The sequence below is a fragment of the Pinus tabuliformis genome, chromosome 9, assembly GCF_031772625.1.
Source record: "Pinus tabuliformis cultivar Carrire ecotype Pingquan chromosome 9, CPIR1, whole genome shotgun sequence".
NCBI lineage: Eukaryota > Viridiplantae > Streptophyta > Pinopsida > Pinales > Pinaceae > Pinus > Pinus tabuliformis.
The window spans coordinates 1,247,714,270-1,247,738,524 of NC_142307.1; the positions used below are offsets into that span (position 1 = coordinate 1,247,714,270).

A 24,255-nucleotide genomic window follows, 5' to 3' on the forward strand; every position below is an offset into this window, starting at 1 on the left:
GCTACCATCGACCTCTTCTTATAATCTCCAGTTGGGACTCCAACAGCCAAGATTAAAACTCAATCGATGGTTGGGATCATCTCCAAGTCGATCCGTGTGAGTTTCTAGAGAATTCTCACCTTTCTCAATTAATTACTATTAATTAACTAGTTTTCCTAAGTTAGACACAGGAAAATTTATATGATGGTCAATTAATTTAATTGTGTTATCTCTATGTGGAATTTCCAGAAACAATTTCTAGGTTTTGGAGAACTCCTGTGTTTTAGCCTCTCCACAAAGTCTCGAGACTAGAACACCACCCGATGCTACAAAAACTAACATTAGGTTGCCCCACTCATAAATTATTGAGTTTTCTTTTTTATAATTTGAAATCTATGGGTCATGTTACCCACCAAAAGTGGGTAACCCCATAGGAGAAAATTTCTCCTTTGGACAGCCATCCAGATAGCATCCCTACATTGCTCAATTCGTGATGATATGCCACATTCGTCCCCCATTTACATTGGCTAGACACCTCTCATTATCCGGCATTCCTCTTGAAGGAAGGTGGGTCATCATTCGACAAGTACTTTAACCATTTGACAATCATGTGCTTTTACTTAAGGTTTTGTGCATTCTAAAATGGATTAAGGGGTGATCTATATGATTGAACGATATTGACTATAAACATGTTCTCTTACTTTACCAAGGAGGTTAGTTTTTTATCATAGTCCAATGGGACCTCTTCTGACGCCTTAGGGTTATAGGAGGGGCACTACTTGGGAGACTAAGATTGAAGTAGTGTGTCCATCACTTACATATTTTATATTTACCACTTTTCACCATTTCCCAGATGTCATCTCTATTCTTTGAGCTTGGGATCATTGATTCATTGGGATTAGCTCTCTTTTAATCTCATCCTTAAGTTTGGGACAGAAACTTTGCCCTGGAGGTTGATGCAGCTAAAAGAAAATAAAAAGCATAAAATGGCCACAACAAAAGAAAAAGAAAATTAAAATGCAAAAGATGGTTGGGACATTAATTAGCACATGGGCAAAAGCCTAGCATGAGCTCTACCCCCCTCATTAGCCACCACCTGACTCTTGAGCACTTAATGCTCCATCAAATAATAAAGGAGCCCTTGCATGTCCTAACCCTAATGAGTAAGAAATTGACTCATTATTAAGAGGTAAATAAATGCTAAATCATTGGAAAACAAGCTTGGCCACCTAAGTTATGCTCCCAATAAAAGCATTATCAAAAAGAAGTAAATGGAGCACAGTAGGGGTGGGAAAAGAAGGTTGAGGAAATGGGTAACTCATGCCTCAATGATTGCTCTCTCCTTACATCTATATACTCAAGATGATGGACCTCCATCAGCTGGTCTCATGGCCATGGCACTTTGCCTTGAAGTCCTTCTCCTTCATTGCCACCATTATCACAAGTATCTATGGATTGACACGTTGACCTAAGGTGTGTCACCTTCCCCTTAGGGGCTGGAAACGCCTAAAAGGGTTAATCATCTAGCCATCCCTAACACAAGTAGGGAACACTTTTACAAGACTTGGTCTAGTTAGATATTTGAAGGTGATCTCAATTTGAAGTTTTATTATGCCCTTAACAATTAAGTATGGTCCATTGTGATGCATCTATTATCATTGTCCCTAATCATTGGAGGCTTTCACTTGATCTTGAGATGGTTTTGCTAGGTGATTCCTCACATAGCAACAACAGCCTTTACTCTCCACTACACAGCATTCCTAGGTCGTTTTACATTTTCCAAAGAGTTGTGATGACCTAGCAGCTGCAGCATTGCACATCTAGAGCAGAGCATTAAGCACTTTGATGACTCTAGTAGATGATTGACACCTTAGAGCACCCCCAAATGCTGAAAGGTTGAGCTTCTTTTGCTTGGTATTAAATTTTCTTGATGTTGTACCCAATGGACCCAACATGCCCCCACGCTGACCTTGACACTGCCCAAATGATGATGGTCATCCCCAAGATGACAAGGAAGCGCTTATACTTGCACTTGTTGCCCCAACACTAGATAGAGATGATGCCACATCACTCATCTAGCCCTTGAGAGGGAGAAGTATGGCACCTAGAGCATGGTTTTGACATGTGGAGGTATTTTGAGGTACTTCTTGAGATTTTCCCCTCAAAGATTGGAGTTGATAATGATGATGGGACATCCCACTAGCCCATCCATGCACTTTCATAGCATTTATGGCCCAAAAATGGCATGACGTCATGCTTTGGAGGGTATTGACCCACACTTGTGGGATTTTATGGCATTATTTTGTTATTTTGAGTTATGGGGTTGGCTTGTCACCCCTTATTTTGGCAAACACTCAAAAATTAAATTTGTGTAGGGGCTTGTGTGACAACCCTTGGTTATTTCTTCACCATTGTAAACAATGTAAATGTTTTGATAAAAACAAAGGGTTGAGTCAAGGGACACGGATTTCAGAGCTGAGGCGGATTATTTGCTTGGGATTCCTCCAGTTTTGTTACAGCCATAAAGGCTGACAGGTGTGCAAGCAGGGGACTGAAGTATTTAATTTCCAGCAGGAATGAGGGACAAAAAGCACTCCTTTGTGGTATTTTGCAAGAAAATCAAAACAATAATAATGGTGATGTGGCCATTCAGGTGGTAGCTCATTTGTGGCTGGAGGCATGCAGGGGTGAGTTGGCCACCCACTGCAACAAGAAATTAACAAACAAAAAAACAATCTGAGGGAGGTATGTGGCACCAATGTGAAAGGCCTGCAAGATTTTGGCCAGACAGGAAACAACTACCTAAAAGTGACGCGAATTAGGACGGGAAGAGCATTGAGGAATGGAATACGCTGGAGGGGAGGACTGGAATGGGAGGAAGCAACAAAAAAGGAAGAGCAGACAACGTACAAGAAGATTTTCGAGCAGAGCAAGAAAGAAAGAGAAATCATGAGCTAGGTACCATCCATGGGGCTGCTTGCAATTCACGACTACAAGTAGATTAAATACACAAACCAAAAGAGATGGAATGTGATTCATTGTATTTTGCTGAGGAGACATGAATATTAGTGCAAAGGAGAACGAAGAGTGAGCTACGAAAGAAGAATTCATGCTCGTTGGAATAAGCAGTGACAGGGAGGCATCCTGTGGAATGTCCCATACTGTGTAACAGCGCAGGTGCTCCACTAAGAACAAGACAGGCACAGAACAATTATGGTGGTGCATGTGAGATGAAGCCAATATCTATCAGTGAAATACAACTGTCATGCAGCATGGTAGAAGAAGTTTGTGCACATCCTTGATCTGAAGAAAATTAAAGACAGCATTACATAAAAGGAAGTCTGCATTCTATAGCACACAGAGGAGAAAAACAATTCGGTTGAGCAATAGGAATACTGGCAGAATTTCCCTCAAGTGAGGGCAATGATCTTTAGTTTCCCTGTGGGCTGTAGGGTGGAGATGGCCTTCTATGGGCATGCTTTTCCTTCCATTTCTAAAAGGAATAGCCAAGTTAACTCGAATGTCTCTTTTGATAAAGAAAAGTTGTTGACCCAGGGATAGGAATAGATCACAGATATAAAAAGAAATGGTATTTCAACAAGATCTTATGGAACGATATTTTCAAAATATTTGGAATAAATAGCCCCTGGTTAATGTATACACTGCCATATGGCACATACACCTATTAACACTCACTCAATAGCTTTGACTACCCTTCATGCACCCACAAAACTTTCGAACAGGGTGGACATTGTTCCTTGGATTCCTGGTAAGGAGAATTCCGAAGTTTCCTTTGCTTGTTCTTCTGGATTTTGCAGTGAGTTCTGGATTCCCTTCATTGGGTAGACCACTTGGTTTATATGATTAAAGGGTGGAGGTGAAGCTTTTGGACTCCCTTGTGCTTGAATAAGGGTGGAGGTGAAGCCTCTGGACTCCCTTGTGCTTGGTTAAGGGTGGAGGTGAAGCTTTTGGACTCCCTTGTGCTTGACTAAAGGTGGAGGTGAAGCCTCTGGACTCCCTTGTGCTTGGTTAAGGGTGGAAACATAGGTCTCTGGATTCCCTTGTGCATGATTGAGGGTGGAGACATAGGTCTCTGGATCCGCTTGTGTTCTTTGAGGGAGGAGGTGGCAGACCTCTGGAATCCTTGATTGAAAATTGACTGCAGTATAATCAGCTGGTGGGTGGAGGTGGTTGGTCCTCTGGAGTCCCTGATTCAGCTAGTAGTGATTGGTTTCATCCCTTGAGCGAACCTCCTCAACTCTGGAATCTAGCTCGAGGGTGATTGGGCTGCAAGAAAGGCCATAGTTCAGCCCAAACTATGGGTGGGCAGAGACTTCAAGCCCCCGACTTAGTTTCCCAGCTTATATTTTGAGATAAGTGTTTACCACAATTGATATGAGCAATGGATGTCATGTTTATATTTCTGGAATGGTTTATATGCTAATTAACTGTGTGAAATATGCTTTCTTAAGGGATTGGAATTGCTCATGTTATGGTAATGCTTTGATTGTTGATGAAAATGTAAATGATTACATGTGTTGACCTCATGATATGCATCTGATCATGTGAAAATTGCAGTACTCTATATGCATGGACTCTCGAGTCTAATTAATCTCAGCATTAAGGGTGGTTATGGACACTATTCAAGTTTATGATGCTTGCATTAATAGATTCCTGTGTGGTAAAAGGAATGCTACAGTTCATAGCCTAGATCTTTATTAAATAAGTCTACACTTGTGTGAAATCCTACATGTTGTGTCTACACTGCTGAAAGAATGGTGATCATAATCATGAATTAACTTAAGCTATACGTGCCACAAGAATGCATCACAGTCATTGAGTGGCTGATTGTAATTACTATGTCTAATCCTGGGCTGCAAGAGCATAGATGTACAAATACCCAGCTATTTTATTAACTGTTCTTGAACACCTATTTGAAACCCAAATAATACAAATGATACCATGTGAAGTACGAAATAGTTCACCCTGTGTGCAATTCTGGAAATTAATCTCTTGCTGGGCAGAACATCGTATGTTACTGTAGTCCCTACAGGTTTAAACATATAAATATTACAGTGCACACAGATATGAATGTACAGTACGCCCTCTCATAAATATAGTTGTATGTAATAACCTATGTAAATTTTGGCCTTAGAGTTTCTTGATCTGGTAAGGGATTTTCAATAAAGCACAACAGAACACCTCCATTCATTCATATAACAGTGGCTTACATTGGAATACATGGATATAAAAATTCTTCAACAGTGATCCAATAAGACTAATAAATCGGGGCTGTCTGCCCAGCGAGACAGTGATTCACCAATAATTTACAGTGCAGTCCTGATTTCCAATATTTTGTAAACCACTGCAATTCTAACACTATCCAATCTATTGTTTCTATGCTTATTATGACTCACTGTCTAAGACACTGCTCCAGCTATGATCGTATCTGTGGCTTAGGGCAAAAATCCTACTTCGCTACCTAGAAATCCGAGCCCTTAATTCCTTCAGTGAGCGCACTCCCGTATTGTTCTTTTAATAAACATGCTTCTGTAAATTACTTGCTGTCTGAATTAATCAAACTGCTTCGCAATTCTAATTAGTGACAGAGGTATCCCAGCGTGTTCTTCTATTACACAATCCTAATTAATGTGCCGCGAGATACGCCAAAACGTCTTTGCAGAATGCCTTTGGCACGAATGGTTATGATCCAAATTTCTCACAATAATCTTGCTCACGAGTTCTAACCCGCAAACCTCAGTTACTCGGCCACAGAACTCTCACATCCAAACTGAGCATGTGAACCCTGCTGTCCCTTCAACAGATCGGGTTGTACTATATCGGGGTACCGCAGAATGGTTATTGGTTGCTCGGTGTGTATCAATACATGTAGATCAATAGCGAACTATGGCTATTTCTAGACCGAAATGTTGTAGAGTTGTTCTTGAATGAGGAAGTGAACCCCGCTACTCAAAAAAGTCCTTCATAACTTCTAAACGAGTTGTTATGTCTCAACCTTTTTGCATCAACCTCAAACAAGAGTTCCTCCTTGCTTAACCAGGAAAGAACCTTGTGGCCTGAACGAGAGCCACACTAGCTTCTGTTACCCGAGGTGCCTCATGGAAGACTCAGCAAATGCACTGCCCCAAAAATCTTTCAATTGGAGATGCCCGCGGTTTCAAATAAACCATAGAATAGAATTGTTTTTATCAACAGACTAAACAGAACTATTCAAGAATGGATGCTCCATGGATAACCTTCTACGCCTTCTTGAACAATGACTGTAGCCGGTTAATAACCAGAAGAACAGGGTCGAGTTGGTTCAAGGTGAGTGTTGTGTCTGAGCAAGAACAAATTTGATTTAATCCAAGAGAAGACCATGTGCCAGAAAAATAAAAGGTTCCTAGGTAGGGTAGGGTCACCTCCACTGAAACTAGTCCAACGAGAAATGGGGTCTTAAAACCCTCCGAGCCTCAAGCTCAAAGAAAAACAGAGACAAATGATCCAATCCAATGATGCCTCAAATGAATCCAACCCTTTTGTGTTTATAGATTTCTTTAGGGATTTTTTTCCTTAATTAATTGAGCGAGGTTCACATCAAAGTTCAAGCCCCACTTTGGGCTTTTTTCCCAGCTGCCCCAAACTTGCCCAAACATTGGGTATTTTGGGGTTTTCCCCTTTATCGAGGACTATATCCTAGAGGTATCGATAAGCTACTTCGCCCCTTGGGCCAATTAATCCTACATGGACATTACACTGTAGGTTGAGCAAGTATGAGTAAATGCAAGTCTACTGGCATCAATAGAAAATACATAACCCCTGTAAGGAGTTATGCTTGGCACGTTGCATGGATATACTATGTAGGCAACCTACAGGAAGGTAAGTAGCCTAGAGGTTTAAAGACTTTATATGGTTGTAATGTTGTATAATTTTCAGCCTGGTGTAATGAGGTCGAGGAATTATAATGGGAGTGTAATGCGCATACACATTGCCAGCCAATGCTATAGAGGTAAATCAGGTTGAAGAACTATTCAATATATATATAGGGGGAAAACCACCAAAACTTGCCATAGAAAGCAAAAAACCAGCAAACCCTAACTCATGTGACATAGCCAAAAGCCACTGCGATTGTCTGCAATCTCACAATAGCTATTCAATTGTCTGTCTTTTCTCTTTTGGGAATTCATGGAAGCTCTGAGTTATTCTTGGTACATCAGATCCCATCGAAGTAGTTGTATGTTCTTTTGCCATGGCCTTCATCACTGCAAAGAGTACAAGGAAGAGAATAATTCTATTACTGTTGCTAATCTAATTTGTTTTCTCATACTTGAGTGCTGAAGTTGGAATTGGTTAAATTTTCAATGTATGTAATAAGTCTACCACTAAATGAGAAGGATTTTCCTATGGTGGAATTTCATTCCACATGATGCTTGCTATACTATGTCATGGATCATTAGACAAGGATAAGAAGAAGAGATTGTTTATGATACATTATCCACACCAAAAAGTTGTCATTTTAGACACCGGCTTTGTAGTGCAAGATTCCTAGTTAATGTGGTGATATCTTCATTTGATGTAGTACTGATGATGTTTCTCTTGTAAACCTTAAATAGCTGATCATTGCTAAACACACAGTACCTATAATTACAAGCTATATCACAGTGACATGTCCAGATGTTGGATTTCATCCCAAATTAATACTTCCTCTGCAAGAGGCAAGCAACTAATATGCAGCTTGCTCTTTTCAATGGCCTAATTGTCCTACCTACTTGCAACTGACAGTTAGTCTTGTGTATATCTTTCATGCACATAAAGCAAGGAAATCAATAATAAGTAGACTGAAATGCTTCGACAAGAATTGATCTCATGGAATACCATGAGCTCAGGATACGCCATGCATGGTTGTGCCAAGGAGGCCCTAAAACTCCTTGAGCAAATGAATTCTCTGGCATGAATGCAAGCCATGTCACCTTGGTTAGTGAATCGTCTGCTTGTAGCCACGCAGGCTTAGTGGGTGAGGGCTATTACTACTTCAATTAAATAGTATAACGAGAGGTCTACAATGGAACATTACATTTGTATGGTCGACCTTATTAGATGCGGTGTGCATTTGGATGAAGCCAAAGATTGTGTTAATAGGATGTCAATAAAAAAACCTGACACCGCCATGTGGAAATTTTTTCTTGGTGCCTGCAGAATGCATAAACAATCTAGAATGCACAATAATCTATATTTAGGAATAATAGTTATGTGGTCTGACCAATATTTCCTTTGTACATTCTTGCGCTTCTACCTATTTGAGAAGAAAGCATATGATGAATAGGCTGTGACCGTTGACAAGGCAGAAGAGGACTGTTGAGGTTCCCACAGCAGTGAAGTCGCATTATCAAGGTGATATTGTTGATCTAAACAAAGAAAACCTTGAGACATCATAACTTTTAATGCTATGATGTTGTTTGTTTTTAGTTATTTTTTTTTTAAGTTTGAAGAATAAAAAATAAAAAGGAAATTTTAGATCCCATTATCATAACCGTACTTGGGAATCAGGTCAACATAGTAACCACCTTCGATTATCGGAGTGGATAATGGGGTTTGTTACAGCTTGTAAGCAATGTTATAATGTAAAATGAAGGAATGGACCTCATATAAATAGAGGATCCCTTCATTCTTCCTTTTCATCATCACACTTGACTCTTGAGATTTCAGCCCTCTCTCCTAGGGCACGATTTAGCCTTTGTCTATTTCACTACTTGTGGAGACGTTATTTTTATGGAGCATTTGCTATTGGAGATTGGTTTTTGTATTGGAGATGTCTTTTTGGGATTGAAAGAAGGTTTTTTCATGGAAGAAATTGTAAGTTGATTGCTGATTTTTATTGTTTTGCATGTAAATGAATTAATGCTAGGGTTTTTCTATGATCCATGACTAAAAGCATATTATTTGTGGCAAAATTTTGGTTAAATTTTACATGTCAAATATTTTCTTCCTTGAAATCCATGGAAAAAATCCTAATGTGCATCTCCTATTTAATTTCTCCAATCACAAAAAAGTTGGTCAGGGTTTTATAAAGTGGAAAACTGATTCCCCCCCTACTCCAATCATTTGTCGTTTATCTCTAAAATTTGCTCTAAGACTCTATCAGCCAAGTAGGATTAGGCACTGGTAAATTTTGTGTCGATCAAAAGCCTCCAAAACTAAAATATTTTCTCCTTTTATATTTTCCTATGCTTCTTAAGGTAAGCTGCTAGGGTTTTTCCTAGGGCATTGTGGATGCATGTTGGTGGATTAAAAACCTAAGATTTATCTCCCTGCTCCTTTTTAACGCAAAATCTAGCTTTTGTGGTGGTGAATCTTCCCTTAATAGGGCTGACATCATCTTCTCCTAGTCAATTTTGTGCCTTGGAAACCCTAACCCTAGCCTAGCTTCAACTTGGAGCCTATTTTGAGGGTTTGTTCTATTGCTTTGTTGATCTAATTTTCTAGCAAACCCTTTCCTTGACTTTTATATGTCTAGGTATTCCCTTATTGTTGCATATCAAGAAACCCTAGCTTATAGAAGTTTTTATCTAGCCTAGGTGTGTGATACATTGCTCCCTCATCAAAAGGAATTGAGCCTTGTCCAACATAGAGTATCTTCACCTAGTCTATTTTCATCACCTTGAGCCCTACACTTAGAGCATCCTTATAGGTGAATACTGGGAAGCCTCCCTTGTGGTGAAATTCCATTAAAGAGTAGGAGGCCTTGTGGTGAAATTCCATTAAAGAGTAGGAGGATAATCGTTGAGGTGACAGTGGCAATATCTCCTCATTGTTGTTACAAGGTCTAGACCTCGCCTTGTGAACTCCATCACAATACCGAACTAGCCTTAAGGCATTGAACCCACTGACAAACAATAACATTGAAAGCATCTATGGCTGATGAAAGCATTGAACTTCGTCAACGTTGAGAACATGGAACACATACAAAGACTTAGTCTTGCAAGTTGTTGAAAGATGTGACATGCTAAATATTATTCCAAGTTAGTGGGTATCTACATGTTTCAGACTATAGTGTAGCAAAGATGAATTCAACTGGATGATTTCATGCCTGGCCATTATCTCGCTTCTTTATGTAGATTGTTGGAACCTTTTTACAGACAAGAAACATAAATTTAGAATTTGTGATATAATTATAAACAATCAGACTTCAGCCTGGGCCATAAGACAGACATTTGGATATCATTAGAAAAATGCACCCATGTTGTTGGAGATAATGTAGAACTGAATCTAATAACAGATGGATATAATGGAACTCAATTTTAATTAATTCAAATGTGCTCCGAAAATGCTGCAAAAGATTGAAATGCAGTAAGACCTTCAAGGAATCTTCAACCTGATTCAGTGTCGTAATAGTCATAATACTAGTAATATTAAATTAAAAGAAATGTGTAATTCCCTCCACTTACGTATATACTTTAAGTGATTGATATTACACCAGTCAGCAGTAAACCTTGTATAATCAAAACTAACTTCAAACATGTGTCGACAGCTTCCTATATTTTAATCCTGACTAAAATAAAGTCAAGGTTCAACTCCATCCAATTATGCCTCTAATGGAGGGGAGGACAGTAAAACCGGTTAATCCAATAGGAGGTTACAGGGTCGCCGTATTTTCGTCAGTTCTGAGACAGATCTATTTATAAAAACTTATCTGAAACCAGAGAATACTTTAAGGAACGGCTAGATTTGATTATAAGATTGCATATGTATACTAGAATATTTCAACTGTTTATTTCATTCTGCATCACAAACATTATAGAAGGGAATCCTTCCTGATTCCTTTCAGGAATCACTAGAACTGTTACATTGTTCCAAATATTGAAAAGGGGAAGGAAAGATAGTTATTCGGAGATGCCATAGTGCAATTTTTCAAAATTAAGAGAAATTCTGCAAATTGAGCGAAATGCACGGTTGTAAACGCTGTGGCCTAACGGTAGACCAGTGCGAATCTACCCCAACTGGCCCGGGTTCGACTCTCAGAGAATTTGTGCAAGGGAGACCATAAAGGGACATCTTCCAGGAGTTTCGTACAGCTCTAGCCAAAATCGGGTGGGTTTTGTAAAAAAAAAATACCGCCCAGTCCACAAAAGATGAAATTACCGTCAGGAAAAGAAGAAGAAGAATCCCAAGGATATAACCCGAATTCGTTGTCCTCTTCGTCTCTCCTGCCACTGCAGGCACGGACCTCTCGCCTCCTCCCTCTGCGCATGCCTCCTCTGTTAAGGGGCGTAGAATTGATCGAATTGCTCCCGTGAAATTGCAATTGCAGTACGAGGCACGAAAATGCCCGAGGGTTTGAATATACATGATCTTTGCCGTTTCTGTTCCTGTTTCTGGGCGTGTAGGAGCAACGAGTAATCAGCTTTGGTGCACCTTTTTCTGAAGTGGAATTTACATTTACATCGGAGGTGGCAATATACGGGATTCGGTGATGACTAGCAGAAGAAGAAAACGAAAGTAAGCAAAAGGAAGGTGTGTCGCCCATTTCTACTGATGAATGAGAAAGGAGTGTCTGGTGTTTACAGAATTGCTTGAATGATGTTGGCGTTGGTGAACGCTACAAATACAGATTCTATGGACAAATTCTGTGGCTTCCAATGGCCCGTCCAGATTCCAGTCCAAAGTTCTGCTCAGTGTTTTCCGGGCCCGCACATTAGCGAAGGCCATTTAACTTCAAAGATTCATGCCGCGTGCCCGACGGAAACATCATGGCACTTTCACTTTCCTAGTTGAATAATTAGTCTATGCTCACGAAAGAGTTATTTTCAGTTTTACCATATTGCATAGATAAATTTAATGCCGAAAAAACCGTTGATGCATCTAGATTGTGGTTTCAAAAACGTACAGTATTAATAATTTTTTAAAATATTTGATTATTTTATATCGGAGGCTTTAGTGATTTATGATTAAGAATTTTTTTTCCCAAAAATTACATTGACAATTTAAGGTTTTATTTCGAACTTCAACTAAGGTTTATCATTCATTAGAACAAAGATGGAGACAAGATCAAGATCATTATCATTTATTAGAACAAAGATGGAGAGCAAGATCAAGATTAGATAATTTTTTCAGTGTGAAAAAAATGTTGGCTTTGTAAATTATATTGTATAAAACCAGTACATCTAGTCCAATTTGGAGTCGGCATCATGTAAGGCCAAATGCCTCCATCCGAATATGAAAAATTTCCAGCCTGTAGCCCCACTTGGCCACAATCCACATATGTACCACATATAATCCATATAATGCATATAATAGAAATAAACAATATCAATCAATCCATCATCTAGTCCAAAACAACATGATAAAGAAATGTCCAAACATATGGAAGGAAAAACAAAATAAGGAAACCATCGTTGCACAAACATAGCATATATATAAGTGAAGCCATCAGTGGTCCCCATCAAGGGAAGGGAAGGAAGCCAACATCGTAGGAACAACCCTCCATCTCCAGCGCAATATGCAGACCATCTTGTGGAGCAGAAATACCAAGCTTGGACATGCATCAGCAATGGAATTGTGTTCCCTGTGAATGTGTTGTATGGAAACCTCTTGAAAAGTTCCCATGAGATGTCCGATGTTCTAGAGCCAACCTTGTAGATGTGGGTGTTGTATATAGGATTTGCCCAGCACATGGTTTATGATGGATTGAGAGTCCCCGAATATCTTCAGATTTGGAATGTTCAAATAATTTGTGAACCATAGAAGCCCCCATAGAGCCATCACTTCTGCTTTCATGTTGGTTCCTCTGCCTCCTCCCCAATGTATCTTATATTGTTGGTTATTATCAAAGCATATCCAAACCCCGCATCCACAATTACCTCTTTGTTCTGCGCCATCAAAGAAACCCGTTGGGAAGGTTATAATCAGGCCAGTATTTCTGATAGGGTCCTGATTTGGCCGAGGATTGGAAATCAAGAGTGGACTCATCCAGGATATAATGTTGTTGACAATGTGGTCCACATTGAGAGATTTCCCTTCAAATATTATAAAATTCCTAGATCTCTAGATTTCCCAAAAAGTCACAAGTGGGATGGCCCTCCATGGTTTTGTCTTTCTGCTCCACCATAACAAGCAAGTTTCAATCGACACATGATTAATATAAGGGAAAGAGAGTTTACCAGAGATCTCTCGCCAAATCTGGACAACCACTGGGCAACATATTAAGATATGTGAATTGCTTTCTTCCTCCTGCCTGCATAAAACACATATACCTGGACCCTGCATGTTTCGCTTCCTCATATTGTCCCAAGTGAGTGTTTTGTTCTTCCATGCCAGCTAGGTGTATAAAATGATTTTTATTGGAATCTTAATCTTCCAAAATCTTGTGAACCAACATACCTCATGTGTGTTATGTATGCAGCTACTCATGAAATGATAGGTGTCTGAGACAGAGATAGATCCTCGCTTCATTATCCCATCTGATCGTCGAACTTCGCCCTGCAGATACCATATTATCGCAACTCTACCACAATTTGTTCCCAATTTCCAACCACATCCCCAGGTAGTCCAATTTCCTCTACCCGCTTCCATACCGAAATGGTGTATGTCCATGAACTGATAGCCTAATCCAGGTAAGAGTATCCTCTATTATTTAAGCTACATGTGAGCTTATCTGAGAAAAATCTTTCAATGGTCATACCAAAAATGTGGTCCTTGCCAATGATAATATCCCTCCCTGAGCCAAATATCCAACATGTCTTTTTAAGTGGGCAGTGTTTGACCTTGTTTAAGCTGATCCAGATAGTGGAACCAGTCGGTTTCCCAACAAGCCCCTCTCGCATCCAGTGTGTGGCCTTGATCCCCAGGAGGTATTTGGATCGAATGACATCTCCCCATAGGCATTTACCAAACAACCCCCACCATAATGTTTTTATAAGAAAGGCCCAACCAAATAATTTGATGTTCAACATACCCCATCCCCCATGGCTCTTCGGCATGGTGATCATATCTAATTTGGTAAGGTGGAATTTGTGTGCATTTCCTGTACCAACCCAAATAAATTTAGCCATAATCTTGTTAATTTTCAAAATAATAGTAGCAAGGAGGCAGTATAAGTGTGCCCAGTATACCGCAAGTTGTTGCAGGACCGACTGAGTGAGAGTAACCCTGCCTCCAAGTGTTAAACATATGTGTTCCCATCCAGAAATCTTTTTATGAAATATGTCAACGATCCAAAGCCAGTATTTAATTATGTAGTTGTTTGGTTTAATATTGAAGCCCAAGTATTTCAATCCAACGCCAATCGGCTTAGCATCCACACCAAAAATGTTTTTGATGTGCTCTATATCCTCCATGCGTCCCTCCCCAAATAGAATCATTGATTTATGCTTATTCATAAGAAGTCTCGAAGCTCTCCCAAACTTGTAGAATATATAATGTAGGGTTGCCCATGCCATCCTTGACATCATACCGAAAATCAAAATGTCATCAACAAAGAAGCTATGTGAGATCTTTATGCCACTGCCCACTTTGAGAGCATTGAACTCGCCCTCCATACATGCATTTTTTATTTTATGGTTGAGGCCATCCATGGCCAGAATGAATAGAAGTTGGGAGAGTGAACAACCTTGCCTCAAACCTCTTCCAACTCCAAAATATCTTGTGGGAAAACCATTAATAATGACTGCATATCTAGCATTAGTAACACAAACCATAAGTCATTCAGTGTTGCGTACCTGGAGGCCAATTTTGTGTAGTACAATACATAGGAATGCCCAATCGACACAGTCATATGCCCTTTGTAGATCCACCTTCATAACAACAACATTCAACTTTTTAGTGTGAATGGTATGCAAACACTCCTGCGTTGTAGCAACTGCATCATGAATCTGTTGATCCTGTAGGAATCCATATTGCTCCAGTGTAATGTGAGTGGACATAGTGTTCTTGATTCTAAGGGCAATGATCTTGGATATCAGTTTGTATATCATATTACATAATGAGATGGGTCAATAGTCATTGAAAGTCCCTGTATCAATCTTTTTTGGAATAAGAACAATGTATGTAGAGTTGATTTCAGGAGTGATGCGACCCCCCAATCTGGACTCCTCAACCATCCTCAGCAAGTCTAGTCCCATTAAATCAAAGAAATGCAAAAATAGTTCAACTATCCAGCCATCCGGGCCAGGGAATTTGTACTTGGTGAAAGATTTAAGGATGAGATATATCTCCTCCAAATTGTCAGGCTTGTATATTTTTTCATTTTTGTCCTCATCAAACATGGTAGGATATGAGTCAATACCCTAGATCTAGTCTTCGGTGCACTCAACATCTCGCTTTTTGTAAGCATCTTCAAAGTATGTGGTCGCCGCCTGTTGTATCTCTGGAAGGGCATGAACCATGTTTCCATTTGAATCCTTGATGTCCCAAATGGTATTAACCATTCTTCTGTGATTTGCATATCGATGAAAGAATTTGGTGTTTATGTCCCCCTCCTGAATCCACAGTGCCTTGCTCTTCAGCCTCCAAGTAACCTCCTATATATGTAGAATCTTTTGCTTCCTATCCTCTAGTTTCTTGATGTTGTGTAAGAGGTCCGCAGATGGGCATCCAAAATTCAAAGTCGGTCCCAATCTATCTAGCTCCTCTTTGATGTCCAGGAGCTCTTTGTTCAACTTTTTTTTTTCCATGTTCCCATTCCTTCACCATTGATTTTAAAGCATGGAGCTTCCCAAAGATCGCCATCATTGGGGAAACCTCTGAATCTCTATATTGTGTCCAGAAATCTCTAATCAGAGTGTTAAAGTCTAAATCTTCCAGCTAGATCCGATTGAATTTGAAGGGCATCCCCATCCTTGTCTGCTCCCTGCACCAAATAAGGGTGATGGGACGATGATCAGAGATGAATGTGTTAATAACCTCTGATTGTAGCATGCCCATCCTTTCCACAAGATCTTCATGTACCATATATTTGTCAAGTCGCTTAGCAATGTGTTGAGTACCAGCCCGTCCATTATGCCATGTGGGGACCAATTTCAGTGGCCTAATGTCCACTAAGTTATTATCACAGATAGTTTGTTTTAGTTTGTCAGCCAGTGGGTCCATCTTACATGTCGAACCCCAACATTCATCCAGGCCAGTGGTGGCATTAAGATCGCCTGCAACAATGAGAGAATCAATTTTGAGGATATCAACCTCTTCCAATCTACCCTAGAAAATAGTCTTGTCCCGATATGGGGCATATAGATTGAGACTATTTGTTTTTAATTATTAAATAAAAACAATAATTTAAAGAATTAAAAAACAACAACAACAAATATTTAAATAAAGTTAAGTCTATTAATTATTAAAACTATAATCTAGATGGATCTTTTGGACTAAATTCATTTGTACATAAGAATAAGGAAAAATTACACTGTTTATTTCAATAATCATTATCTAAAAATAAAAATAATATATATATATAGATATAACATTTTAAAATTATATTTTTTATTTTAATAAAAAAAATATTTTTATTTTATAAAATATAGACTATATTTTTTATTAACAATTTATAATTTATGACATGTAGTTATTGGAGAAATGACACACCTTGAGTGGTTTTAAACCCATGCTTCTTGGTAAGAAGTCAAACTGGTAGAATATGTACACTTGGTAGAATATGTACCCCTTCAAAAATTATAATAGTCAAATCATTGGATCCTGTTTCCACTTTTAAATGAAATTATTATTATTACATAACATTACTATTAAAGTATCTTAATAACAAAATTATTTTACACTAGATGTAAAACCATGGAATTAAAGTAAGTGTATTTACTATGAGTTTTTTTGTTTGAGATTTTTAGCTAGAGTTGTCTTTTATCCACTTGTTCAATTTCCATATTTTTTTTTAGTTTATTGCACTATTTCATCATTTACTAAGTTGGTTGGAACAAACCTAATTAACAAATTTTAAAGAGAAACTATATATGAACTCCTCCAGTTTAAACTCAAATCTAATTAGTATAACATTCACATTGAGCCTCTAGCTTCACTTTTTGCTTTCCTTGTTTTACCACTATTTCCATTACTTTTATATGCTTGAATTTTTGGACTTTTTCAATGTTAACTAATTTGATGTTCAAGTTGAATATAATTATCAAAGTATCCTCAATTTAATCCTAATTCCTTATAATATACCTCATTTCCAAGATTTGGCAAGAATAACAATTAGAGATAATTCTCCATATTTTCTTGGCCCAATGCCTAATTGACTCACAAGAAAGAAAAACCAAAATTAAACTCTAACATAATATATTTCACTTCTTTTTAGAAACCAATTGAAAAAACAAAAATATAACAAAACCATGCTTCCTAACAAAGTCGATGTCTCCCTTGAGACTGTTAGCCTTTGAAGCCTTCCTCTAGTGATCAAACATGCTCTTACAAAGTGATTTTAAGGTGTCAAGGTCAAATTTTTTCATGTCAGTGAGTCTTCAAGTAAACTTTGGTCATTAGGTATTAGGTTTAGGATTTGTTTTCACTCCTTTCAAAGTTTTCCAAGTGTCAGTTCACGTCACCATTCGGCTGAGTGTACCATCATTGAAAGAGTTTTCATCATCATTTCAGGTTCTAGTGTGACATTTTACACCTTGTTTGTGCTTCAGTTGTGCTTAGGTAAGGCACATTTCCCTCTCCTAGGGTTTTTGTTTCTGAGCAAGATAAAATGAATTTGGAAAATGTGAGAGAGGTTTTTGTCCACAATAGGCCAAGAAAGAAAAACCTCCTTCAATTTTTACACAAGTGTCATGGTTTTAGAGAAACGTCAAAAATATAGTTGCCTCAGGAGGGTTGCTACTCCTCTGGAGTGACCTTGGTAAAATCAAGATGTATCCTAGCCCGGTTGGCCAAATGACTTGGTTGATGAGTCAAATGATAACTAGACACAAAGTGCTTTCCAATGAGCTATCATGAGCTCAATTTGGAGTTAAGGAAGACCTTCAAAATTTGACTGCAACAACACTCTGCATTTAGGCATCCTCATTTTGCACATTTTTACCAGCCTTGGGATATTTGACTTTTGATAGGGGAAATGAACTCCAAATTGAAAAATTCAAGATGTTTTGGAAAGTAGACTCAATAAGATTTCCAACAAGCTATCCTGCGCCCAATTTGGACTCCGGAAAGGCCTCCAAAAGTGGTTTGAAAAAAGGTGTTGCGCATTGGATGGTTCCTCTCAGTGCAAAATAACACTGGTGCTGTTCACCTGTTGGGGAAGACCAAATTGCTGCAAATCTCCTTCAAACTTCTCAAAAATCACTTTGATGCTTGTGCCAAGTAAGTTTACCATTCCTCCTTGCTAAGAAAGAAGTGTGCTTGATTTCTTGAGTGTGTTTGGCATCATTTCATAGCAAACCCTATTGGCATTGAAAATTTCTCTCATAAACCCTAAATAAGCTAAAACTACCTCTCATAAGCCACCAAGGGTCATTTGTTGCTCTTCTCCTTCATTTACACTTAGTTTACCAAGTCTTTTTCACTATCCATCAGTCATCAAGCTTCATTTCACTAAACCCTACTTTCTACATCAAACCCTAGCCCTAATACACTATTCACTTACCCTAATTCCCAATTCTTACATTCCCACTATCCCCCATTCCCTTATCAAACTCTATACCCTAACTCCCTCAAGAATTTGCACCCTCATCTGACACCTCACTTACCTTAACAAATCCCTTCATGCTTATCTTGTTATCACTACAAACCTTCATTTCACATCACCTATCACATCACCAAAAAACCCATGGAGAGAGACATAGACTATGAGAGGGAGGAGGAAACTTTCAGTGACACTTCCAGAGAAGCACATGTGCCAAGAAATCCACACAAAGGGGGAAAGATCATCCGGGAGGAACCTATCAGTCTCACAGAGTTGCTTGCTTGTCCTCTTGCTATATCTTGTTTTAGACATCATTCTTGCTATGAGTTTTGTGAAATGGTGGAGAGGGTAAAGTTTCATCATGAGCTTGCCCAGTTGTTTGTCACTCATCTACATAATGGCCAAGTGAACCTTGCTGGTGTCTCCTTCACCTTGTCACCTACCACCATCTCAGAAGCAACAAGCATTCCAAATGTTGGTGAACAGTGGAACAAAGGACAGTATGATGAAGAGGCTTAAGGCTAAGTTGGAAAAGGCCTTAAGAAGCAAAAAAGAGCATGATAAACTCAAAATCTTGGCTGAAGCTTCATTAGCTCAACAAAGCACCTAACAAGGATTCCTCATGCCAAATTTCAGGAAATTTTGAGCAATTTTTGTCATTTTTGAATTTTGAAATTTGAAAAATAGGTTTTTCCAATAGGTGCACAGCGCCACTGGCGCTACGCTTTTGATGGGGACCTCTATTTGCAAAATGGCCTGCATATTTGGAATCAACATGGAAAAATAAGTAAACCCAGAAATATTGAGAAGATTTGGACAAGGTCTTGGTCACCAAAAGGGAAAAAAACACCCAAAAAGTGCCCTCTCTGCCACTTTTTTGCCACACAGGAAGCAGTCTTGGGAGAATCAACTTTTGGAGGGGCAAATGAGCTCCAAATCAGAAAAATCAAATTGTTCCAGAAACTAGACAGGTAGGGCTTTCCAACAAGCCAACTTGCACCTGATTTGGACACCGGGAAGGCCTCCAAAACTGGCCCTGAAATGGCGCTACACATTAAATTTTTGGCACTGCGCATTAAACTGATTTTGCCAGTTTTGCTTAAATTTCCGGATTTTTCCTAGTTTTCTTGGAAATTGACTTTTTCCTCATTCCTTGGTAAATGTATGCATGGTAAATGATGTATTTGATGTAAATATGGATGAAAAACACCTCATAGGGTAGATACATCAAGTTTCAAGTGGTTTTGATGATGAATGAATTGGTTTCCTAAGTTTTAGATGCAAACTATTCCACTGCCTGTTTTTGTGTTCCTAGTTTAGATATGGTTGAAACCACCCCTCTTCTCATGGATTCGACCCCTGATAGCTAGCATGAATGGTTTGATGCCTATATTATGTACTTTCTTAGTCATTTGTAAAGGTTGGACTTTGGTGGAAGTGGTAGCACTCATTAAACATCTCTACCGCAGTTTGGCAAGGAATAAAGCCAGCTTTCACAGCTATTTTTGTGGGATTTTTGTGACAGTGAGTTTATGTATTGTTTCTTCTTTGTAATGAGTTTTTCTTATGTTTTATATGTATCCAAATCTATCTTTCTCTTCTAAAACTAAATGAATCAAGGTGAATAGACAAAATACATTGTTGTGCTTTGTCTTGGGAATGCATTTGTTTTTCAATGTTTTCAACTGTTTGAAGAGGACTCATAGTTTATTTATGCCCTCCTCAACTCCTCGGCTATCCTAAACTACCATCTCAATCCATTTCTAGTACATAAACCCTTGTCTACCTTGCCCCGCAGAACATGACTGTATCCCTGAGTTGATTTCCCGGACCCAATCTGCCTTCTCCAATTGATCCAACAACCAAAACCTAAAAAATCAAACCAGAAACCCTGAGCTACTATACCTAGCCTAAAATCAGCATTCATTTCAGTCATCTCAAGACATAATTGCAACCATCCTCACTGAGATTGACAAGGAGAGAGCCCTCTCCCGACCTGGTAGGGCTAGCTACCAGGTTAAGCATGGTTTGTAGTTATCCAAGGATTGCCTTCCTTCAGCCTGAGGTCAATCTAGGCTCTAACAGAGACAAACCAATGGTTGAGAATAAAAACTTAGATAAAATAATATCATTATCCCACCTACAAAATTCATCAATCCTCCATCACTCTTAAAACTCTACCTCACCATCAAGTAGGAAGTATGTGGAAGTATTATAGGGCACAAGATTCTTGTCCCCACTAGTGGGACCTCAAGATGGTCAACCTTAAATCCTTGCTTGTTTTTCTTGACTGGGGCATTTGGAAGATGAGGAACAAATGTATCTTCGAGGGTTTGTCCATCAAAAATCCTCACATCCTCCCTCAGATTATCAGTTTTTTCAAGGAATACTTGAGACCTCAAAAACTCAATCTTGCCAGACCTTTATGTTATCCAATGAGTTCCCATTCCTGTTATGTGGGTTTCTTTGATGGTGCCTCACTAGACAAAATATGTGGTGGGGGAGCCATTTACTTCTTTAGGAAGCCCTCTCCTATCACATTTGGTTGAACGCAGGACCTTATTCAAACACTAATGATCTGAATCTTTTCACTTCAATGATGCATACATAATTGCATATAAAAGGGCATGTAACCATGAAAGCATATGACATAAAAGAAGTGGAAATAAAATGCAACCATGAGAAACGATGACACAAACAAGTTGATAACGGAGTTCACCCAGTGTGGGTTACGTCTCTGAGCCTACTTAATGTGGGGAGGCCTCTTTCAATAATCTTTAGCGAAAACAAATTTCATGACATTTACAAAAGACACCTTATACCTCCACTTCCTTGGATGATCTGAAAATGCACACCCCTGCCGAAGAAATGGACTACACCATTGAATCCGTGACACAAAATTGTGAAAAATAACTGTAAACTTGACTCCTTTCTGCTTCAGTAAAAATTTTGACTACCAGGAATCTCAAAGACTCCTTCCCATGGGTTGACTGAAATTCAACTGATCAGGTGACAAAGTTGTCCTCACTATTGTGCTCGTTGGAAAAAACTGAGAAAAATGAGTATAAACTTAGTCTAATTTTGCGCTGGTGAATTTTTGGACTCTAAGGAATCTTTTAGATTCCTTGTAGATTCCCTCACAAGAATATACCTAGAATATATGAAGGAACATTCCATGTCTCCATTTGTGTGCATTCAAGGTCCTGCACTGGGTTCTGCAAGGTCGGGTTCTATCAGTCGATCATGGTTTTGAGTCGTCTCCCCCTGTCTCGGCACAAATGAGTGGTATATATGTTTGTGGGTGGGCGGACCTATCAAGGTTTGCCACTTGTGGCATGTTGGCACCACCCCAGATCGGGTCTGGGAGACTCGGGTTCAAACCCATGACAATAGTTGTTTGGTATTGTTTATTACATCAATGTGTTTTTTAACAACGTCGGTGGATCGACCTACGGTCCCACCAAGCAGGTCTGACTCTCGTTGTTGTTTATTAATATATATACATTAACAATCCCCCAGTTGGGTGGTAGGGTTTGACCGCCCACCAACTAACAGTTAAATTTTTATTTTTTATTTTTATTATAATAAGACCTAACGGTCCTTTTTCCCGCCGATTTTTTTGGAGGTCACTATACAAATGAATCAGGCGACAATTTGGTCATCGTCGACAACCACAACGGTGTAAAATGTCGCCTCATTAAGGAAACCGATAGGCCGCTGACTAGGCACCACATGTCACAATCTGATTGGTATGTATGTCTAACTGGGCTATTGATTGGGTTGCTGACATCATGCTCACGTCACTTGCCATGTGTCATCTCCTGATTGGCTCCTTGTCAATTACACTGCCATGTCACCTTGTTGATGTCATTAGTTGTATAGATGATGTTAGTATTTGTACTACTAATGTCATCAATCATATAGATGACATCAACATCTGTATTGTTGATGTTAGCGCCACATGTCATCCCTGTTGGTCCTGCCTACAAAGTTTTAGTTGTTTCTAAAAACTTTAGCGGTCCATAGCTTTCACATATGGTTTCGGATTAAGGTGTCACGTTGTTGGATTTAGAACGACGAGCTCTTCGATTCGAGATTAGTTTCATTGAGTTTCAAAGACTTTGAAATTTTGTCCTTTTAGGATTCTCTAGATCATTCCTCCCCACCTAAGAGCTTTTGGTCCAGCAAAAGCATGAACACAATCTGTAATATGTTGTACTCTCTCATCTGCACAACAAGTGCCATGTCAGACCACACTTCCTTCTATTTCACCTTTGTACTTCAGAGTCATAAGCGATGAACCAACACTTGCATTCTATGCAAACCTGTAGTACATTCTTTGCAAATTACATACAAGACAAATCATGACCCAAACAATCCCATACTTCCGAAGGGTTTATATCATACTCATTGGTTAAGTTTACCTTAGAATCATAATAGAAACCATACCTAAGCCATCAATGAAAAAGGCCAAAGACATCATCACGTTGCATTCATAAGTGATGGTAAACACTTCATTACTTTTACAATTGTATCACAACATGTCATTTACAAAATGTGGCCATGTTCAACTACTTAAAAATGTTACCCAACTAGTTGAATGGGTTCTCTTCTTATAGTTGGCTTTCTTCATTGATTGATCCTTCTTCCTTCACAAGTTCTTTCTAGTCATGGAGTACTTGACATGTGGCTCTTTGATGTCTGTCCTTGTTGCAGTGATTGCAATGATTCTTCCTCCAAACTGTTTGGACCTTGTTTGAAAGGTTGTTCTTGATGCATCATTGATGAGGAGAGCTTCCTGTGGAATCCTCACTACCACTAGAATGTGGTGATGTGCTCCCATCTTTTGTTGTTGATTGGTCACTAGTTGTCTTGGAGCATTCTCTAAACTCCTTTCTGACATAACCAAGTCTTGCATAACAAGGAAATTCCTCCACTTTGATGGGGTTCACAATGCCCTGGCCATTAATGTCAAGGCCCTTTCAATGACACCCCATTTTCTTCATCAACTTTGAACCAATCCCTATAGTACATTTTTCAAAAGTAGCAAAATCATCATCATGGAGAGAACATGAAATTGAAGAATCACTTTTTACCTCGAGCTTATTACACTACAACTTTTCCAATGCCTCCTCCTGGGCTTGTAACCAATGTTGCAACTTTTATTTCTCCTCTTCCACTTCTTGTAGAATTCTCCTTAACTCAACATTCTCTGCTTGAATGCTTTGGTTGATCTCCTCAAGTTCCTGGAGCCATGCATTTTTTGGTGCTCTTCTCATCTTTGACACAACATCTGCTGAAATCTTTGTCTCATCGCCTGAATCGGAACCCAAGTCAATAGGTCCATCTTCTACAATCCCAAGAGTTGCGATCTTCATCTCATCACCTGAGTCAGATCTCATTTCAACTGGTCCAACGCTTACAAATCTAGCAATTGCAACCTTCTCATCATCCTCTGATTCAGATTCTTTATCTTGTTGCACAGTTGCAACCATCTTCTTCTTCTCTTTTCTGCCATTCATCTTTGGCCTCAATTCTGGATGCAACTTCCAACAATGCTCCTCATCATGCCTTCTTTCTCATAATGAGTACAAGGGGGCTTTTCTTCCTTTCTCTTAGTTGTTGTTGTCCTTTTTGGGCGGTCATCTTGCTCA

At 39.1% G+C, this 24,255-nt stretch overlaps 1 protein-coding gene across 2 annotated transcripts in view; it reads right to left on the bottom strand.

The window, feature by feature from the left end:
• LOC149153093 (D-tagatose-1,6-bisphosphate aldolase subunit) overlaps nucleotides 1-11,710 on the bottom strand; it is a 76,236-nt gene extending 64,526 nt beyond the window's left edge. Inside the window, exon 1 of one of the 2 annotated variants that reach the window (XM_089438469.1) lies at nucleotides 11,119-11,710. In XM_089438469.1, coding sequence (XP_089294595.1) covers nucleotides 11,119-11,503 — 385 coding nt within the window. In that variant the 5' untranslated portion in view covers nucleotides 11,504-11,710. The remainder of the gene's footprint in view (nucleotides 1-11,118) is intronic. The other variant, XM_089438468.1, reaches the window with a different exon arrangement.
• Between the last annotated feature and the right edge of the window lie 12,545 nt (nucleotides 11,711-24,255).